This window comes from Argentina silus (genome assembly GCF_951799395.1).
Source record: "Argentina silus genome assembly, chromosome: 6".
Classification (NCBI taxonomy): Eukaryota; Metazoa; Chordata; class Actinopteri; order Argentiniformes; family Argentinidae; genus Argentina; species Argentina silus.
The window spans coordinates 11,339,040-11,355,962 of NC_139660.1; the positions used below are offsets into that span (position 1 = coordinate 11,339,040).

The 16,923-nt window shown below is 42.3% G+C and overlaps 1 protein-coding gene across 1 annotated transcript; it reads right to left on the reverse strand.

The window, feature by feature from the left end:
• Positions 1-4,147: 4,147 nt before the first annotated feature.
• On the reverse strand, positions 4,148-15,750 carry adcyap1r1b (adenylate cyclase activating polypeptide 1b (pituitary) receptor type I; the record flags this gene model as incomplete). The annotated part of the gene is made up of 13 exons (XM_083671215.1): positions 4,148-4,364; positions 4,671-4,712; positions 4,874-5,003; positions 5,237-5,328; positions 5,512-5,581; positions 5,731-5,791; positions 5,901-6,054; positions 6,175-6,307; positions 6,590-6,687; positions 6,843-6,943; positions 7,188-7,298; positions 11,803-11,899; positions 15,697-15,750. 13 exons carry the CDS (start codon positions 15,748-15,750, stop codon positions 4,176-4,178), a joined length of 1,332 nt encoding a protein of 443 aa, XP_083527341.1. The 3' UTR covers positions 4,148-4,175.
• Positions 15,751-16,923: the final 1,173 nt, after the last annotated feature.

A 16,923-nucleotide genomic window follows, 5' to 3' on the forward strand; every position in this document is an offset into this window, starting at 1 on the left:
GCGTCCCCTTTACTCTCTAGACCCCTGGCCCAAGCATTTCACTACTCAGAAATTCAACAAAGACCCATATTATTTCTAACTGTAACAACGTGTAAATAAAAGAATCACATTCCTTTTTAATGTTATCCAGTAGTGATTGGAAACAAACAAAAGATGTTGTCTGTTTCTTTAGAAATATATGGCACTTACTTTTCTTCATATCAATGAACCCCTCAACATATCGACATTCGATGGAAACCATTTTGAGTACATGGTGAGCAGAGGACCAAGGAGGGAGACCAATAGTTTCAGATTATCATTCATTGTTAAAACATAGTATTGTCCCTCGGTAGAACAGCTAATTACACATGATCAGAATGGAAAATGTGGTCGCATTTGGAATTCCCAACATTTCTGTAAAGGACCCATAATCACCTACAAAAGATGTAATATCCAGTAGGATTATTGGAGCTTGTCGAATGGGATCAAACCATCAAAGATGCATGCATCATCTAAAAGAGATTATTGGCAGCAATACAAAAAACATTACATTTGAACAAACACTATCACTCAAAAAATATGAGAACAACCACAGAGCAAAATGTAGATGACTGCTATTTACTGTACTTGCACCACGGACGACTCCATTCACCAGACACTGCAATAGTAGCTTACTTATGTGTCTTACACAATTCAACCGCAGAATTAATTTTGACTATAAGCCACACAATTATTTGTAAACACTTGAACTATGTAGATAACTACTTCATTGTTCATATTAACAACAGGTTTAAACAACATACTGTATTCTTAGAATGATGACACCTCTATTTTGACATCAACACTTACTGGTGATATAATGCACCACCTTTCGCATAACACTATGTATATCTTATAACATAAATACTGTAATAAAAATGACATGTTGGGATTGTCATAATGGTTGTACTAAACAACATTGCATCGACGCTGTTAAACATTCAACTCCCAGTATGAGGGAACCAGACCACATCATTCTGATTGTCCAACCTTTTTTCACAGACCAAGGAGGATACCGTGAAACAGGGACATCTTATGGCTGTTTGATGTAACACAAGTGTGGACCAGTATTATAGGATTCAGAATAATGTAGAACAATACAGTATCTGGTCCGCCCTCCATTTCATTCTATATATTTGCTGAACTGAAATAGCCTATCAAACTCAAACTTATTCAACACACTGTTTTTTTTTAAATTATTATATTTTAACACATATGGTTGATGAGCTGTGCTTTATCTAGTGGGCTTAAGAGCTGTGTATTCATCACATGGTCACCAAACTTTTCACATGCTAACGCTACTGTTTCCAGAAAATGCATTGCCTTATCTATAATTCATAACATTGTAATGGAAATAAAGGAAAAATGACAAACATTTTTCGCAGTTTCAGTTTGTGTATAAAGGCAATTATTCTTATGTGGCCAAACTAAATAGAACATTTTCATAATTATTCGTCTTGCTCCCTTCCCCATATCATCGTATGGAGGATGGGTAAAATAGAAAATGAAAATACAGCCTATAAAGTAAAAAAATAATATTGACAAGAATCATGGATTTTACCACGTTGAGAAATGGTGACAAGTACAGTAACTGAATTCTATCAACGAGTGTGCCATTATTTTAATGTAGAAAATAATGATGAGTAAAACTTGAAGCCTGCAAGAAAATGTACAGTATCATACCTATACCATAAATAAAATATCATATCTATCATTGTGTAATGATCTATTAAGTAGATAGAATAGATCATGGCTGAAATTTTAGTCGAGATAACATTGGTTTATTTCAAAAGGTAATCGGTTGTAGGTCATGCCCATCTTAAACCAAAATGAGCTTAAGTACTTTGAAGGCCTCCAGGTTTTAGAATGTTGATTTAGTGTAGCATCACAAAAGCACTTTTGTTAAACCATATGTTCCACATACTTTTGCAGTTTTGTTTTTGAAAAGAAAGACAAAAATCTCTCAGATTAACATAAGTAAAAAATACTTGTTGTTTTGTGCGTAAAGGCACTTTGGAGAAGATTAGAACAAGGGATTCTGAGGATACTTTAGTCAAGCCAAAGGAAAGATTTTCAGTGACATCAGTTGCAAAGCTTACTAAGCCTTTGCAAATGGATACGGCCGTGCAAACGCAGCAAGGAGTTGATTATTCATCTTTGGAATAAGAGAATTACCCCGCAGTTCAAAGCCCCCTGCCAAAGTCTTATCCATTTCAATATGCTTCCTTTTAGAGGAAAATAGACAAGCAGAAATTCAGAGACACTGCAAGAAAATAATAATTAGACAAATAAAAGTAGGACTAAGGGAAAAACATCATCTAATCATCTTCATCTAATTCAGGGAAATCAATTTGTCTTTTCCTATTTTTTCAAAACACAACTCAGAAAGCTAGTATTTATCAAAACAGAAAACTCAAGGTGGTGCGATGTTTTCTGTTGGTGAAAATTATCGCTCTGTTCAATATACATAGATATTGAAGCTCAGAGATTGAGGAGGCATTGCTTTGAAACTTTGAAATGAAACATATACAGTAGATTAGACTGCATTGCCTCCTCAACATCATACTGTATACAATAACCTCACAGTAAAATAATAAAAAGAAGAGTAATACAATTCATGCAAACAATTACAGTTAACTCAAAAGTTAACTTTTGTTGACATTTTCTGTACTAACGGCTGTTTAAAACTATGTGCACACCAATCCCAGAAAAGACCCAATGCATCTTCTCATACACAATCAATGCTAATATGCAAAGAGGTTTGTTGTACCGTGGTCGTAGTTGGCAAACTGTAGCATTGTACGTACATCCTTAAAAGATACTGTAAGACAAGCATCTAGCCTTAATAAATGTTTTTGGCATTTCATTAAATTGTAGAAAATACATCTTTCAGATAAATACTTATTTCATCAGCTTCTTTTGTCAGAAATATGAAACCCTTCATCAACATTTCTCCTTAAGGTTAAGTCTCTTTATCTTCAGCATACTACTTCACCAATCACAGTTTAGTCGTGGCTCCTGCCATTGGATACATTGCTGCTGACGTCATTGTACGTAATATTGAGTCCCATACAGGTATTTCAATCAGCACCCTTAATTGGTGTAGTACTTCCTTTTGCAGCCTTGATCCTGGCTTGATTCTCATGACAGAGCACAAGGCCTGAGTTGTTTCCCACTGATGTTGTGATTTGACCCCCATGTCCACTCTCAACCTGCAACAACCAGAGGTCAGTTGATAAATATTTACATTCGGTAATCTGTCTCTTTTAGCCGGTTGACTTTTCTGGACAGGATTTGTTATAGTGTCAGTTTCCAACAACTACAATACCCAACTTAAAAACAAGATACAGTCCACAACGAGCTGATAGACATTTTGAGGAAAGCATGAAGGAGGAGATTTGAATACTTCTATCCTTCTTCAGACACTAAGATATGATGTATAACTGGCCGTATGAGGCAGGTGCTCCAGCGCTGGACTGGTCCACCTCTTCTGCTCTATGTGAAAAGCGGAGGACACCCTTTGACAGTAATACGATGATATGTACAGTACAGAACATGAAGCATGCTTTCTCCTGAACGTACCATTCCCTGTACAGATCCATATCTAGTGGTTTCTCCTGTTGATTCACATTCACTGTGAGGCCACGCCCCAGATGGTGGGTCGGTCCACAATGGAAACACTGTTTTGAGTTTGGATTTAATCCAAACTGCACTGGGACCATGTTGAGCAGGTTCTGTTGGGGAGGGTTGCGGTTTCTGGTCACAAGGGCTATTCAGGTCAGGTTTGGTTTTAGGGTTGGGTTGGGTTTGGGTACAGGTAGGTAGGAAATGTAGTAGGTCTGTTTGAGTCCGATGGAATTATGTAGGTTTATGGGTTCGGAATGGCTGCATCAGGGGAGTGGGGATTTGGGTTCAGTTGTGTTAGACTATGGGCTCCGCTGGGCTGGCTTGGGTTTGGGGTCCAGTTGGGTCCGGATGGTTTGGGCTGAGTTTGGGGTCTGATGGGATAGGGTCGGGATAAGGGTTGGGATATGGGTTAGGGTATGGGTTGGTTAGTGGTTGTGGTGGGTGTGTGGGGCCAGGGTTGATGAGATTGGTGGTGTCAGGTCCAGAGTGGAAGTGGCTGGTGGGCGAGGCTGTGGTCTCTGCCTGGCCGTTCATGTGGCTGGTGTCTCTGCCTGCAGGCTGGACATGCGGATCTGAGAGCTGCTCTTGCTGAGGATGGAGAGCTGCGTCCCCCCGTTCACCCCACTGCTGGCCAACGAAGGGTGCCGGTGCTTCAGGTCCACAGCAAAGTACCGATTCACCGTCCAGCTGCGCCATTTCCTCTTGATCTCCGACTGCACCTTCAGGGAGATACTTCACAAGGTCATTATTAATGGACCTCGCTGGAAAGACACACCATGTCTCTCTGTCTGTCTCTCTCTTTCTATCTACAGTGCATGTATCTTTCTCTCTCAGTTTATCTCTTTCTCTTTATCATTAAGAATATATGTATTGTTGATTTTATGTTGTGTGAACTGTTGTGTGAACATTCTGCAGCATTCATGGCAAACATAGACTAGTTTTCCGATGATAAAGAACAGTTTGATATGATAGACAAGTTTAATAGTGCCTAAAGCAATCAGTAGTTTGTATAAAAGAGGGCTTACCTCTCCATTCAGAAAGCAGTAGAGAACAGCCACAACAAAGCCCTAAAGGGACACAAAAGTACAAGCATGAAACAATATCTACACATCTTGCAGCATTACTACAGATGAAAAGCACATGATCTGGTACAGTTTCTACTTGATTGTATCAGACGCATGAACCTTGTCTTGTTCCCAAACCAAGCCATCCGAACACAAAGCCTCACCTGGAAGGATCCTAGGCCCAGCTCAAACACCAGTCTCTCCCTCTTGCTGACGTCTTCAGGGGAGAAGGCGAACACGGTGTAGTGGATCCCAAACAGAGGAATCAGCAGGAGCGTGGAGCGAGCCAACCTCCTGTCAATAAAAACACACATAACATCATCAATAGTGGACCAACATACATGTACCATGACCAGTGATACAGTATTAGCAACAATGGGTCATATCATCAACCACAGACCAGAAAACATATTAACATTGATTACACCAAAACACTCATGTTAGGGTTACCCATGCTATTGAATCACAACACTCACATGTAAATATCAACTTGGACGGATATAAAGACACAGACAAACATTACTTACAGGTAAATACTGGATTCATTCCCACCGATGTCTGGAGACTGGAGTTTCTGGACAAGGATGATGATGATGCCGATGAAGAGGATAAAATTGATCTGTAGATAAAGAAAAAGAGAAGTTTCAAGACACGAGTGTGTGTTTGAGCTTGAGGGATGTGATGTGTAAAGCAATGTGATAGGTAAAGCAATCTCAAATCATTCAAGCACATGAACGTGTTTGTATTAAAGAACCCAGACAAAGCTGCTTGTATTTGTCATACAGTAGATTATATGACTCACCATGATGGAGGCCAGCACAGGTCCCTTTATCACCCACCAGATGGCAGCATTGTCATTCATATCCCAACACCTTTGGAGATGAAGGTGGAGAATTTTGAGAAGGAGAGGTATTTTAAGAATACACACAAATCTAATCTAATGTCAGCAAATATACTATTGTCATTACAATCATAATCATAGTAATAGACTCTATTAAGTGTGATAGCAGAGGTAACTTACCCTATGTCATCAAAGTGCAGCCTGAGTACTGCCCATATGGTCACACACACTGTCGGGGTCCCTGAGTACACACAAAACACACACATTTATACACACACATTAATGAACTATTCAACATAACCATTCAATTTCATTTGATAACTACGTTCACTGTATGTATGAGGTCTCACCCCAGCCGATGATGGTGTACCAGTAGAAGTATCTCCTCTCTGGGAAGAAGGTCTCCACCAGCAGGGTGAAGAGGTACAGGCCCTCGATGAACAGCCAGAAGTAGTTAGAGAGGACGCAGTAGTGGAAGAACACCATCACCGCCTTACACTCCACCTACAGGGAGACAACAAGATGGGCCAGTCACGTACATGTGTCTGACTATGTGGATGCGTGTGTGTGTGTGTGTGTGTGTGTGTGTGTGTGTGTGTGTGTGTGTGTGTGTGTATTACTTACGGTGTGTATGAAGCAGTGGTTGCTGTCCTCCTCAGCGTAGAGAATCCCATCTTTAATGAACACAGAGATGGCTCTCAGGATGAATGACACAAACAGGTTCATGTGGATGAAGTTCCTGGTGCAGTGCAGCTTCCTGTGGAGACCACCAATCACAGCTCAAACCTGGCTCAACCAGCATCAGCTATTCAGCTCTCACCTAAGCATCCTCTCTTGCCTTATATGTTTTTTTTACCACACATATGCTTCTCTCTTAGAAGCTGGATAAGCTGTGTACACAAACACATTTTCTCCTATATTGTACAAAAGGCCCTCAGGTCTTTTAATGAAATTCTGCAATAATTTCCAAGAGGGGGCGATTTTGGGCATAGGGCACAAATTCAGGATAATGTGCAGGATAATGTGTGTGAGCCCTCACCTGAACCTGCAGAGGATGACCATAGCAGTCGTGAGGGAGACCAGAGAGGTGCTGTAGCCAACTGTGTACAAGGCCTTCACTGACACGTAGTACAAGTCCTGCAGTAAACAACAACAACAACAGAGTAAATACACATAGTACTACTGCCACTGTAGATTCCTTATTACTGCAACTACTACAGCTTTGCAGCACAAATATACGTATATAAAAGTGATAATAATTCCAAAGGTGAGAGAGGGGGAGGGATGCTTACTGGATGGGTGCCATTGTCGTCAAAGAAGCAGGCATCATAATAGTGGGGGAAAGTCTCTGACCAGCCAAACTCTGTACAGTTACGACTCACCTTCCCCAGCTCTACACACACACAATACATAGACACAGTTCAATATTTCTGCCGAACATTTCCACAAACCTAGACTCAGACATACAGTCATGTGAAAAACACCACGTCACTGGTAACGGAAAGAAAATCGATGTAATAGTTACTGTATACATAACAATAACACTATAATAATACTACTAATACACATTATTACACAACTTCATAAGAATTAAAACTAAACCAATAAATGAGGTCATGTTGAAAGCTGTCACTGACCTTCGTCCTCCTCACTCATGAACTCAAAGAGCTCAGGGCAGTTGACCACCACCACCTCGCCCACATGGGCAGGCTGCCAACACGTCAGGTTATCCCACATCCACTGGCACCCTGGGGGCATGAAACCCAACAAACACACAGGAAGATTACAATGTATACATCCATGGAGTACGGCAGAAAACAGAATGTCTCCATTGAAATGGATAATAAAGGTACATTAGTATAAGGAAAAGAGGACGATCAACACTGAGGTATTGAGCCACAATCCCCCATCTGACATCACCTTGTGGTCTAAAAATGAGGTCACATCTGGCCAGCAGATGGCATTTGAATTCAAGAAAACTGCAGCTGGTCTGGCTTATAGAGACATGCATTCAGGCGGCTAAATGGGGGATTCGAGGATTTTAGACACAGAGCAGGGAGCTGCACTCGTCACTCTGGTTGACTTGCAACAAAATGAGACTGAATGATTGAGCGATTAGCTGAGTGTTTACATCTGGTTAATTCATCCTGGGAGGGGGAAGATTGCGGGGAGAAGAACGGCTGATAACCATGAGCTATTTGCAAAATGTAATTTACTTGCAACCAAAAATCTACCCAGATTTAGTTGAGGAACAGCTAGTCTTATTCAAGTGTAAATTTGCTTTCATAGCAGATGGCGGGAAAGGTCATGTCTGAGGCTATTTACCCCCGCCCATCTGAATTATCAACCAATCAGAAATCACAAAGAGGTTACCCGGCTAAAACTGAATAAGGTTCATGAACATTAACATCTCCAAAAGTTAAATAATCCAAGTTGTAATCATTTCTCACTTACGAAATAATTCCTAAAGACGAAATAAGATGAACAGGCGTGAAATGAAATTGGTTTGAAAAATATGCTATGATGAAAAATATGCCGTCACAATCAGTAGGCTATCATATTAAATTATAAAGACATATTTACACTGAGAAGATATGGCGGCACAGAGATTATTTTTGAGATTATTCTATGGAAAGTTGACAAGTCGTGCAAAAGTCATTCTAGAAATCAAATCAATATTTATATCATATACATAGAATACAGCTGTAGAAAATGCAATGACATGCTTAGGGCAAGCTAGCTCCTCAACAACGCAGCAAACAACAATCAAACTATCGACTATATCAACTATAAAAGGAGTCTCTGAACCACCTCACCCCCCAGTACCAGAGACGCCTCTGTAGCGACATTCTGTCAGTGGGAATTAGTAACGCTACAGTGCAGCCCTAAATGTCATGGTAACCATTGTGCATAGAGTTCAAGTTCCATCAGCGGATGTGCTTCATCCCAACGAGCTAGTCAGTAACGGCGATTATCTGGAGTGTAGAACATCCCCCCTATCTAATTTAATAGATGACCCTGACAACACACCAACCAATCAACCGACTTCCCTCAGAAGTGTAGGCAGGACATACTCTAACTCCCCCCCAGCTCACTAAATAGCCTTACCTGTAGGCAATCAGTGTGGCAACCCAAATGACTCACAGTTTATTTTGAAGATGTCTTACTATTGTTTGTTTGCCATGCGTTAAGCCATTCCAATATTTCTTATCCACTGCCTATGTTTAAAAACCCTGCTACTTTTCTTTATCATTTGTTGCACTGATGTGTTATTTATATTCTCCAACCTTGTTTTCATTGTTATTTACACCAGTATATGTATGTGTTGTTTCTTTCCGTCAAACCATCTTTCTTTCCATGTCAAACCATCCTTTATTTGAATTGCAATTTGTATTGAACTAAATGGTTGTGAAACTGTGAACTATGATGAAAGGCACCTTAGTCTGATTGAAAAGCAGTTTAGCCCTGTTAGAGCGTCCTCTGGAGGGGGCATGTTGCTTGCAAATGTTGGGAGCAACTGGATTATCTAATAAGAAGATGAGTCCCAGGTGTATAAGGTAATTGATAAGTCTAGTGCTCTATCCGCAGGGGGAATCTTAGTTGCAATTAAATCATCTCTTTCACACCTGTATCTGAATTGACAAGAGACCAGCTTATAGTCAATTCTGTTCTGAATTTTGGTTGCAATTTACCCTCTATTTCTAGGATTGTGTGTTGAAGTGATGAGGTCTGCAGGCTTGCCTTGAAGGCTGCAAGGGTGGAATACAAACACACTGATGATGTGTCACAGACGTTGGGGGTGTCAACATGTCATTAAAGTGTGTGTGTGTTGGAAAGGTGGGAGGTGGTTCCTTCGGTGGATGGGCAGTAGCTGTGTGTCTGTATATTGAAACAACTGTGTGTATATACTATACTGGCTGTGACCTTGCAAGCCTCTCTGTCATTGATATTCATGACCAGTGTCCCACCGCCATTCCCCCCCCCCCCCTCTCCCTCCCCCTCGCTCCATCTCTCTCAGTTAAGCCCTCACATGGTCACTGTCACACTCAGGCCACACAAGTAGGGAAGCTATAATGAGTCTCAGCCCCATATTTTCATTGTCTCTCTCCCTCCAACCCCGCGCCCTCTCCCATCCTCTCCCTTTCTCTCCCCTCTGTCTTACTGTATGTGGAGGAGATGGCTCAATGCCGTATCAAGCCGAGCAGCAGTGAAAATAACATCAGAGCGATGCAAGCATGGGAGAGAGATTGTATCACTATCAAACCACCTAATATGTTTAGAGGAGAGAGATGTTCGGTCAGACAGCCCAGCATCTGCTCTCCATGGTTTCACTCTGCTTAAGCTCAAACATCATCAGAATCACAAAACAGCAGTGCAACATTCCCCTAAAGCCCTCTAACATTATCATGAGTCTTCAAAGAGTCCTACACAACACTGTCAGTTGTGTATGTATGGCACTGTCTGCACGCTATATTTACCTTGAGATCCAATCTGTGAGTCTTGTCTACCTACAATCTCTTTTCCACCAATATTTCATCTTCACAGTCAGCACACACATACATGTACAGTGCACAGTCCTGACTGCTAACACACACACACACACACACACACACACACACACACACACACACACACACACACACACACACACACACACACACACACACACACACACACCACACACACACCACACACATCCTCATTCCCCTAGCTGTTTTATTCACATTTGTTTTGACAGCTGGTCTGTTCAAACTCTAAAGACACAATACACCAGAGAGTTTTCTCAGTGTTGTAACTGTGGTAACTGTGGTACGGCTGTACGGAGTGGTGTCCTGGGCTTTACTGAGCTGTGTGTTATAGGGTCTGTGGGGAGGAGTGGGGATGGCTCAGGGGTTGGCTGAGATCTGTCTAAATTATGTACTCTTCCCTTCATCCTGCCTGTCAGAGGAAAATGCCTGTCATTCATTGGCTATGAAATTGCATTTCAGAATCAAAACAAGATGCCGTATTCCCACAGAGGGGCTAAATCTTTTCCTCTCTACTGATCTCTTCCTTCCTTTTCCCTTTTCTCAACAATAATGTGAAACTGACTATTCTAACCACCTGATATCAACTTGATTATAAGTACAGTATACAGTAGCAGTCTCTGATATAATCATACAACAGACAGGCAGCTGAAGAACATGCTGCTGAGACCTGTCATGTATGCCTGCTGTGAAAAACAATAATACGTTCATCTGGGCGACACACAAATAGAACCTTTGAAATGATTTCTGAGAATCGTGGAAACACGTTGTCCTAGAAATCATTTGAATTGTCACATAAGCTGCTCCCAAAAGAATGCAAAATAATTTGAAATTATGTTTACACATGGTGGAAAATAGTGCAGAATGTGGACAATGAGGTGGAAAAGAATACCTGAAAGGCGAATGGAGGAATACATGAATCTGTAATTAATCTATTTAGTTGTGTATTTCATGTATTCTCTTTCTATTCTGTTTCTGTGCCTGAATTACACACACAGACCCACCCCCCAAACACAACCACTTTACAAGCAAACTGAACCATCTAATGATGAGTGTTAGGGTTCTTGGAATAGACAAGCAGGTTAGAGTCAATTAGGTAAAGCTGTAATGACTCCTTATTGCAAATGTATTCCAAAACCTATCATTTTCTGTGTTGTTTTTCATCCTTGCTCTTGTATTATTAATTATCCAACAATGTGAAAAATACTCAATCACATGGAATAGAAGGGAACTAAAAAAAAGAAACAGGGCTGAGTCTTAGGCTTGTCTTCTAAATGGTCCATATTCTCACTTGTCAGTTTGTGGTGATTACTGTCTAACTGCTGCAGCTTAGCACAGCATGATCTATGGTGCAAGGTTGCTAATGAAAACAAAGTGCTGCATCAATATTTAATTTGAAAATGTGTTGCCTCATCAATCTCTAAGATATGCACACAAAAAGAAATACCTCCACTAAGAAAACACGAGAATAGAAACTCAAGCCACAGTTTATGGACTATCATCAGCAACTTTTAGAATGAGTAAAGGAATAACACCAATAATACTGGCATCTGACCCAAAGGCTAAGATGTGTTCAGAAATACTGTACAGTATATTTTTTGTTGGTGCTAAAAGCTAAATGCGAACACACACATACACACACACACACACACACACACACACACACACACACACACACACACACACACACACACACACACAACACACACACACACATACAACCTACCAAACTCTTGGTCGTTGTCTGGGTCTTCTGAAGCCATACGCTCCATGCATTTCTCCTGCTCTCTCTTGATGACACAGTCCGAGGTTATGCAAGACACCTGGAACACAGCAACACACACACACACACACACACACACACACACACACACACACACACACACAGGGGTCAGGCGGTAACTACCACATACTGTACACAGTTTTATTAGACACTTGCCTTGCATCACAATGAGAAAGAATCTGCACTGAGACCTGTTTACATTAGCCAGTGAGCAGTGAGGCCCGTTGAGCAGAACATCACCAAGCCTTTCCAGTAAACTCAAAGACAGAGCAGAGTAGAGCTTAAAGTGACAGCTGGGAGCCTGGAGCCACACACAGACCCATGGAGGTCATGTCCAGAGAGGCCTTCTCTGCCACCCCACTCCGCCCTGTTGATGGTTGCACAAAGCAAGGCTGGCGGTGGGGGCCGAGGAGGAGTAGGGGTGGAGGGTCGAGAGGAGATGTTGTCCTCTCATTGTGCTGGTGTCAGCCCTCGGTCTGTCCCTGGGAGACGCTGCGTCATGGCTTTATGAAGCACAGCACCATAGGAACACTTGATTACATTTATATCAGCAGAGTTACTGACGTAGGAACACAACATGGGCTCCTACACACACTGGCCGACTAGCACCAGCATAACACAAACACATCACTGTCTAGTAGTTGGCAACACTGTTATAGAAACACTGTAACTCAGTATAAACTGTTTAAAACTGTGTATCACCATAAACGTACCCACGACAGACTGTCCATAGTCCAACATGAGTACAAACAAACTGACTCATGAAACAACAATCATTCACAAAAGCATGAGAATACATTAACTTGATTTCTGCATTGGCTTGACACAAGTACTGTGCAGCAGCCAAACACTGTCTGAATAGGTCTGATGATGCAGTCTCCCTGCTGTAGCCTGGGAACCTGTGTGGAGCTCCTGTCTCCTGTGACAGATTATATCACTGTCTTTTCGCCCTGGATCAGGTTGGGTTGATTAGTGCCCAACATCAGTGTGTGTGTGTGTGTGTGTGTGTGTGTGTGTGTGTGTGTGTGTGTGTGTGTGTGTGTGTGTGTGTGTGTGTGTGTGTGTGTGTGGGTGTGTGTGTGTGTGTGTGTGTGTGTGTGTCTGTGTCTGTGTTTGTGTCTGTGTGTGCCCTCTTGCTGAACATATGATCATATGGTCAGTGGCCGTGTATGAACCATACATTTCATTCACTCTGTAACCAATTAACTGCTGTTAACTGCTACAGCTGCAGGATATGACATTTGCAAATACTATAGTGGATTCCATATGCATTCTGGTTGTGTGACTGACTGAGAATGGATCTGTGCATTGTCAGTGCGATTTCAACGATCACAGAGCAGCCTTAACTGATCCAGACAAGTGTCGCCCTCCCACCGCATGGTTTGATAAGCTCATCATCAGCTAATTGCCCTAGATCGAGACTTGATCTCATTATCCCTATGTAGCGTTCCATCGTATTATCACGCCAGCTCACAACCATTACTGAGATGGCAGAACACACCCAGGAGAGGTGAAAAGAAGAAATGCATTATTCCAGAGTTATAAGGTTTAATGCAAGTGATCCAGGTCCTTATAATGGTCATTACAATACCATTGCGGAATAATAGTGTATCACTACCAAAATTGAAAGCACATCTATCAATGCCTCTTGCTTACCAATTTAGGTCACGGAATATGCACTACTATGAACTATGACATGAATTTGTAAAAGGACAACAATTCATAAATTCTAGAAGGCAAACATTCTCTCTCTCTCTCTCTCTCTCTCTCTCTCTCTCTCTCTCTCTCTCGCTCTCTCTCCCTCTCTCTACTGGTAGACACACACACACACACACACACACAAACTGACAGAGGGAACTTTAGTGGATATGTATCATCTCTGCTAATTAGCATTGGGGTTGCTAAGCAGCAGGTAGTCAGGCAGACAGACAGAGGATGAGAGGACAGCACGGCAGGAGAGAGGCTCCTTAAATTAGACATTATTTCAGATTAGTGTCCAAACATCATTAGAGAAGACAGGGAAGCATATTCCTGAAAAACACTCTCTCGCTCCCTCTCTCACTCTCTCTCTCTCTCTCTCTCTCTCTCTCTCTCTCTCTCTCTTTCGCTCTCTCTCACGCTCTCTCTCTCTCTCGCTCTCTCTCTCTCACTGTCTCTAATGTTCTGATCTAACTGACTGTGTGTGTGTGTGTGTGTGTGTGTGTGTGTGTGTGTGTGTATGTGTGTGTGTGTGTGTGTGTGTGTGTGTACACACACGTGTGTATGGGTAGGTGGACTGTATTATGAGAAATGTTTGATAAACATGAGTCAGTCATGCATATTGATGAGGGCAGTGCCAGCACCCACCTCTCACCCAGGAAGGATTAGAGTCCTGATTTACATCATAGACAGACTCTCTGATTCAGCCCAGTTCCATCACCTATAGTGTACCCCTCTCTCCCTCAGTGACGCACAGCAATCCAACTCCTCTTTCTCTCCCTGTACAGTTACGTACCCTATCCATGATATACGACTTTATCTTTCTCTCTCTCTATTTATCTCATGCACACACACACAGAAAAGCAACCTCACTCTCCCTCACAATATAAGCTGACTTTACCATATACACATATGGTACATACAGACGCTGTCACTCAAGTCCAGAGCAAACACTTCACTCCAAGGAGAATGACTCACAGCCAAGTATTGTGAAAGAAAATCACTTCCCTTCTCACAGTATTTTATTAACAGGAAGAGAGGAGAGGAGAGGAGAGGAGAGGAGAGGAGTGGAGGCGAGTGGAGTGGAGAGTAGAGTAAAAGAGAGGAGAGGAGAGGAGTGGAGAGGAGAAGGGGAGAGCAGAGGAGAGGACAGGATAGGACATGAGAGGAGGAGTGGAGAGGAGGGGAGGTGAGAGGAGAGGAGAGGAAGGGAGAGGTGGAATAGGAGGAAAGTGTGTATATAGAAGAGTATCTGTCATTCCAATGCAGAGGAAGCGCATAAGAGAGAGGCATTCTCCTTTGATTATATGTCACACTCAGTCATGCACAGCTCTGCCTGCCGCTCAATCTGTTTTGTTAGAGTTAGCCAAGAACACACACAGACACACACAGACACACAGACACACACACACACACACACACACACACACACACACACACACACACAGAGACACACACACACACACACACACACACACACACACACACACACACACATGCATATGCCAGCCTGAGATTCTGAGAGTAAACAGTGTCTCCTCAGGTTTTGCCAAAGACGAGATCAGAGAGGTCAAGAGACAATGACTTTGGCCTGTGTGAGTATGTGTGTATGTGCGTGCCTGCGTGTCTGTGTGTGTGTGCACTAGAAACTCTGATGTACAATAGAGTGGTGAAGGTGAAATGAGAGCTTCTGACAGTAACAGTGAAACCACTCCGAGTTAAAAACCCAGGCTTCTATGGAAACTCTCTCTGTTATGAAGTGTTTAACATATCATCTGCAATGAACCCTCCAGATACAGTACAGAGGCTGAACTGAATGTTTTGACAGTAATGTCTCTCTCCTCTTTCTCTCGCTCTTTCAACAAGGCTCTTCTCTCACACTCTATTTCTCTGCCCATCTTTACTTCCTGCCACACCACTTCTCATGTTCTCTAGAGCCATGAAAACTATGGTGCTCACTGATTTTTGGATGATTCCATGCAAATGAGTCCACAAAAGGTATACACATATTGACTTTAGAAGCCATCTTAAATTAAGCTTAAATTATTTTGTCTTTCAATCACCAAATCACACAACACTCTCTATCAATGACATTGACCCTGGCCTTGCAACCATAACATTTTTTGCCAAACAGCTTACCAAGGGCAGGAGGAGGAGGAGGGCAAGTAAAGGCAGGCTCTTGGCGATGGACATTTTGTTCCCCTCTGGGCCAGGAGTTTCCTCCAATCAGATGTTGAGGTGAGCTCTTGGGGATTCACAGATAGAAAAGGATGATGGTCAGCTTTACGGCTTCACCTTGGGATCTGAAAACACAGAGAGGAATATGAGATAAATAATCAATAGTCTGCAGTGTATTCAAGCCCTCAGGTCTCTAGACTGTATGTATCATTATGAATGTTTCAGAGAATTGAACTTCCTCCATAAACAGCAGCAAAGCGGATCAAAAAATAGCATGCCAGCCTTCGCTGTCTGTTGATTACACAGTGTGTGTGTGTGTGTGTGTGTGTGTGTGTGTGTGTGTGTGTGTGTGTGTGTGTGTGTGTGTGTGTGTGTGTGTGTGGTTTGCAGAACAGGAGTCAGATCACGGTATACCAAACACAGAGGGCTTGATTACTCCAGGCATATTCCCCCAGGGTGAACTTGGCATTCCTGTGTTCAGCAAACTGCCAAAATCACTCCCTCTCCCGTCGTCAAGAGCAACAGCTGAGAACACTGCTGAGGTTTGGATCAAGACCTGGCCATGTGCGACCATTCTACCATTCTATGCTTCCTCTTATCAAATACAAAGAAGATTTCACACGTGTTTGATACCATTCCTCATTCCATTCCATGCATTATAATGAGCCCGCCCTCCAATTTATACTTCCACCAGCCTCCTCTGAACTACAAATGCTGTATCATGGCTGGGTGTATGGAGTGCTACATTTGAGGGATTTGAGGTAATGTTAGGGTGTGCAAGAAGGATGTGATCGCAGACAAAAATGCCAGTTACAACATGAATCATGATTTTAGCTACTGAAGCCTGTCAAATGCAGTCTGTACTATGCCATCATATAAAAGCTTACATGGTGAGTGCTCATGCACAATTGCCATTGATTCAAATGCCAGGGAATGAAACCAGTCATAAGTTACAAACCACAGAGAGACTGATGGTATCTCACACTGATAAGGGTGTGTGTGTGTGTGTGTGTGTGTGTGTGTGTGTGTGTGTGTGTGTGTGTGTGTGTGTGTGTGTGTACGCGCATGCGTGTCTGTAGCAGCTGCTCAGGAACCTTCCATGACTGTAATAAGAGGTCTATTGAGTCTCAGAGGCTGTGACTTCCCTTTGTGACGCCTCCAGTGTGAAAAAACTGACACGCAAACTGG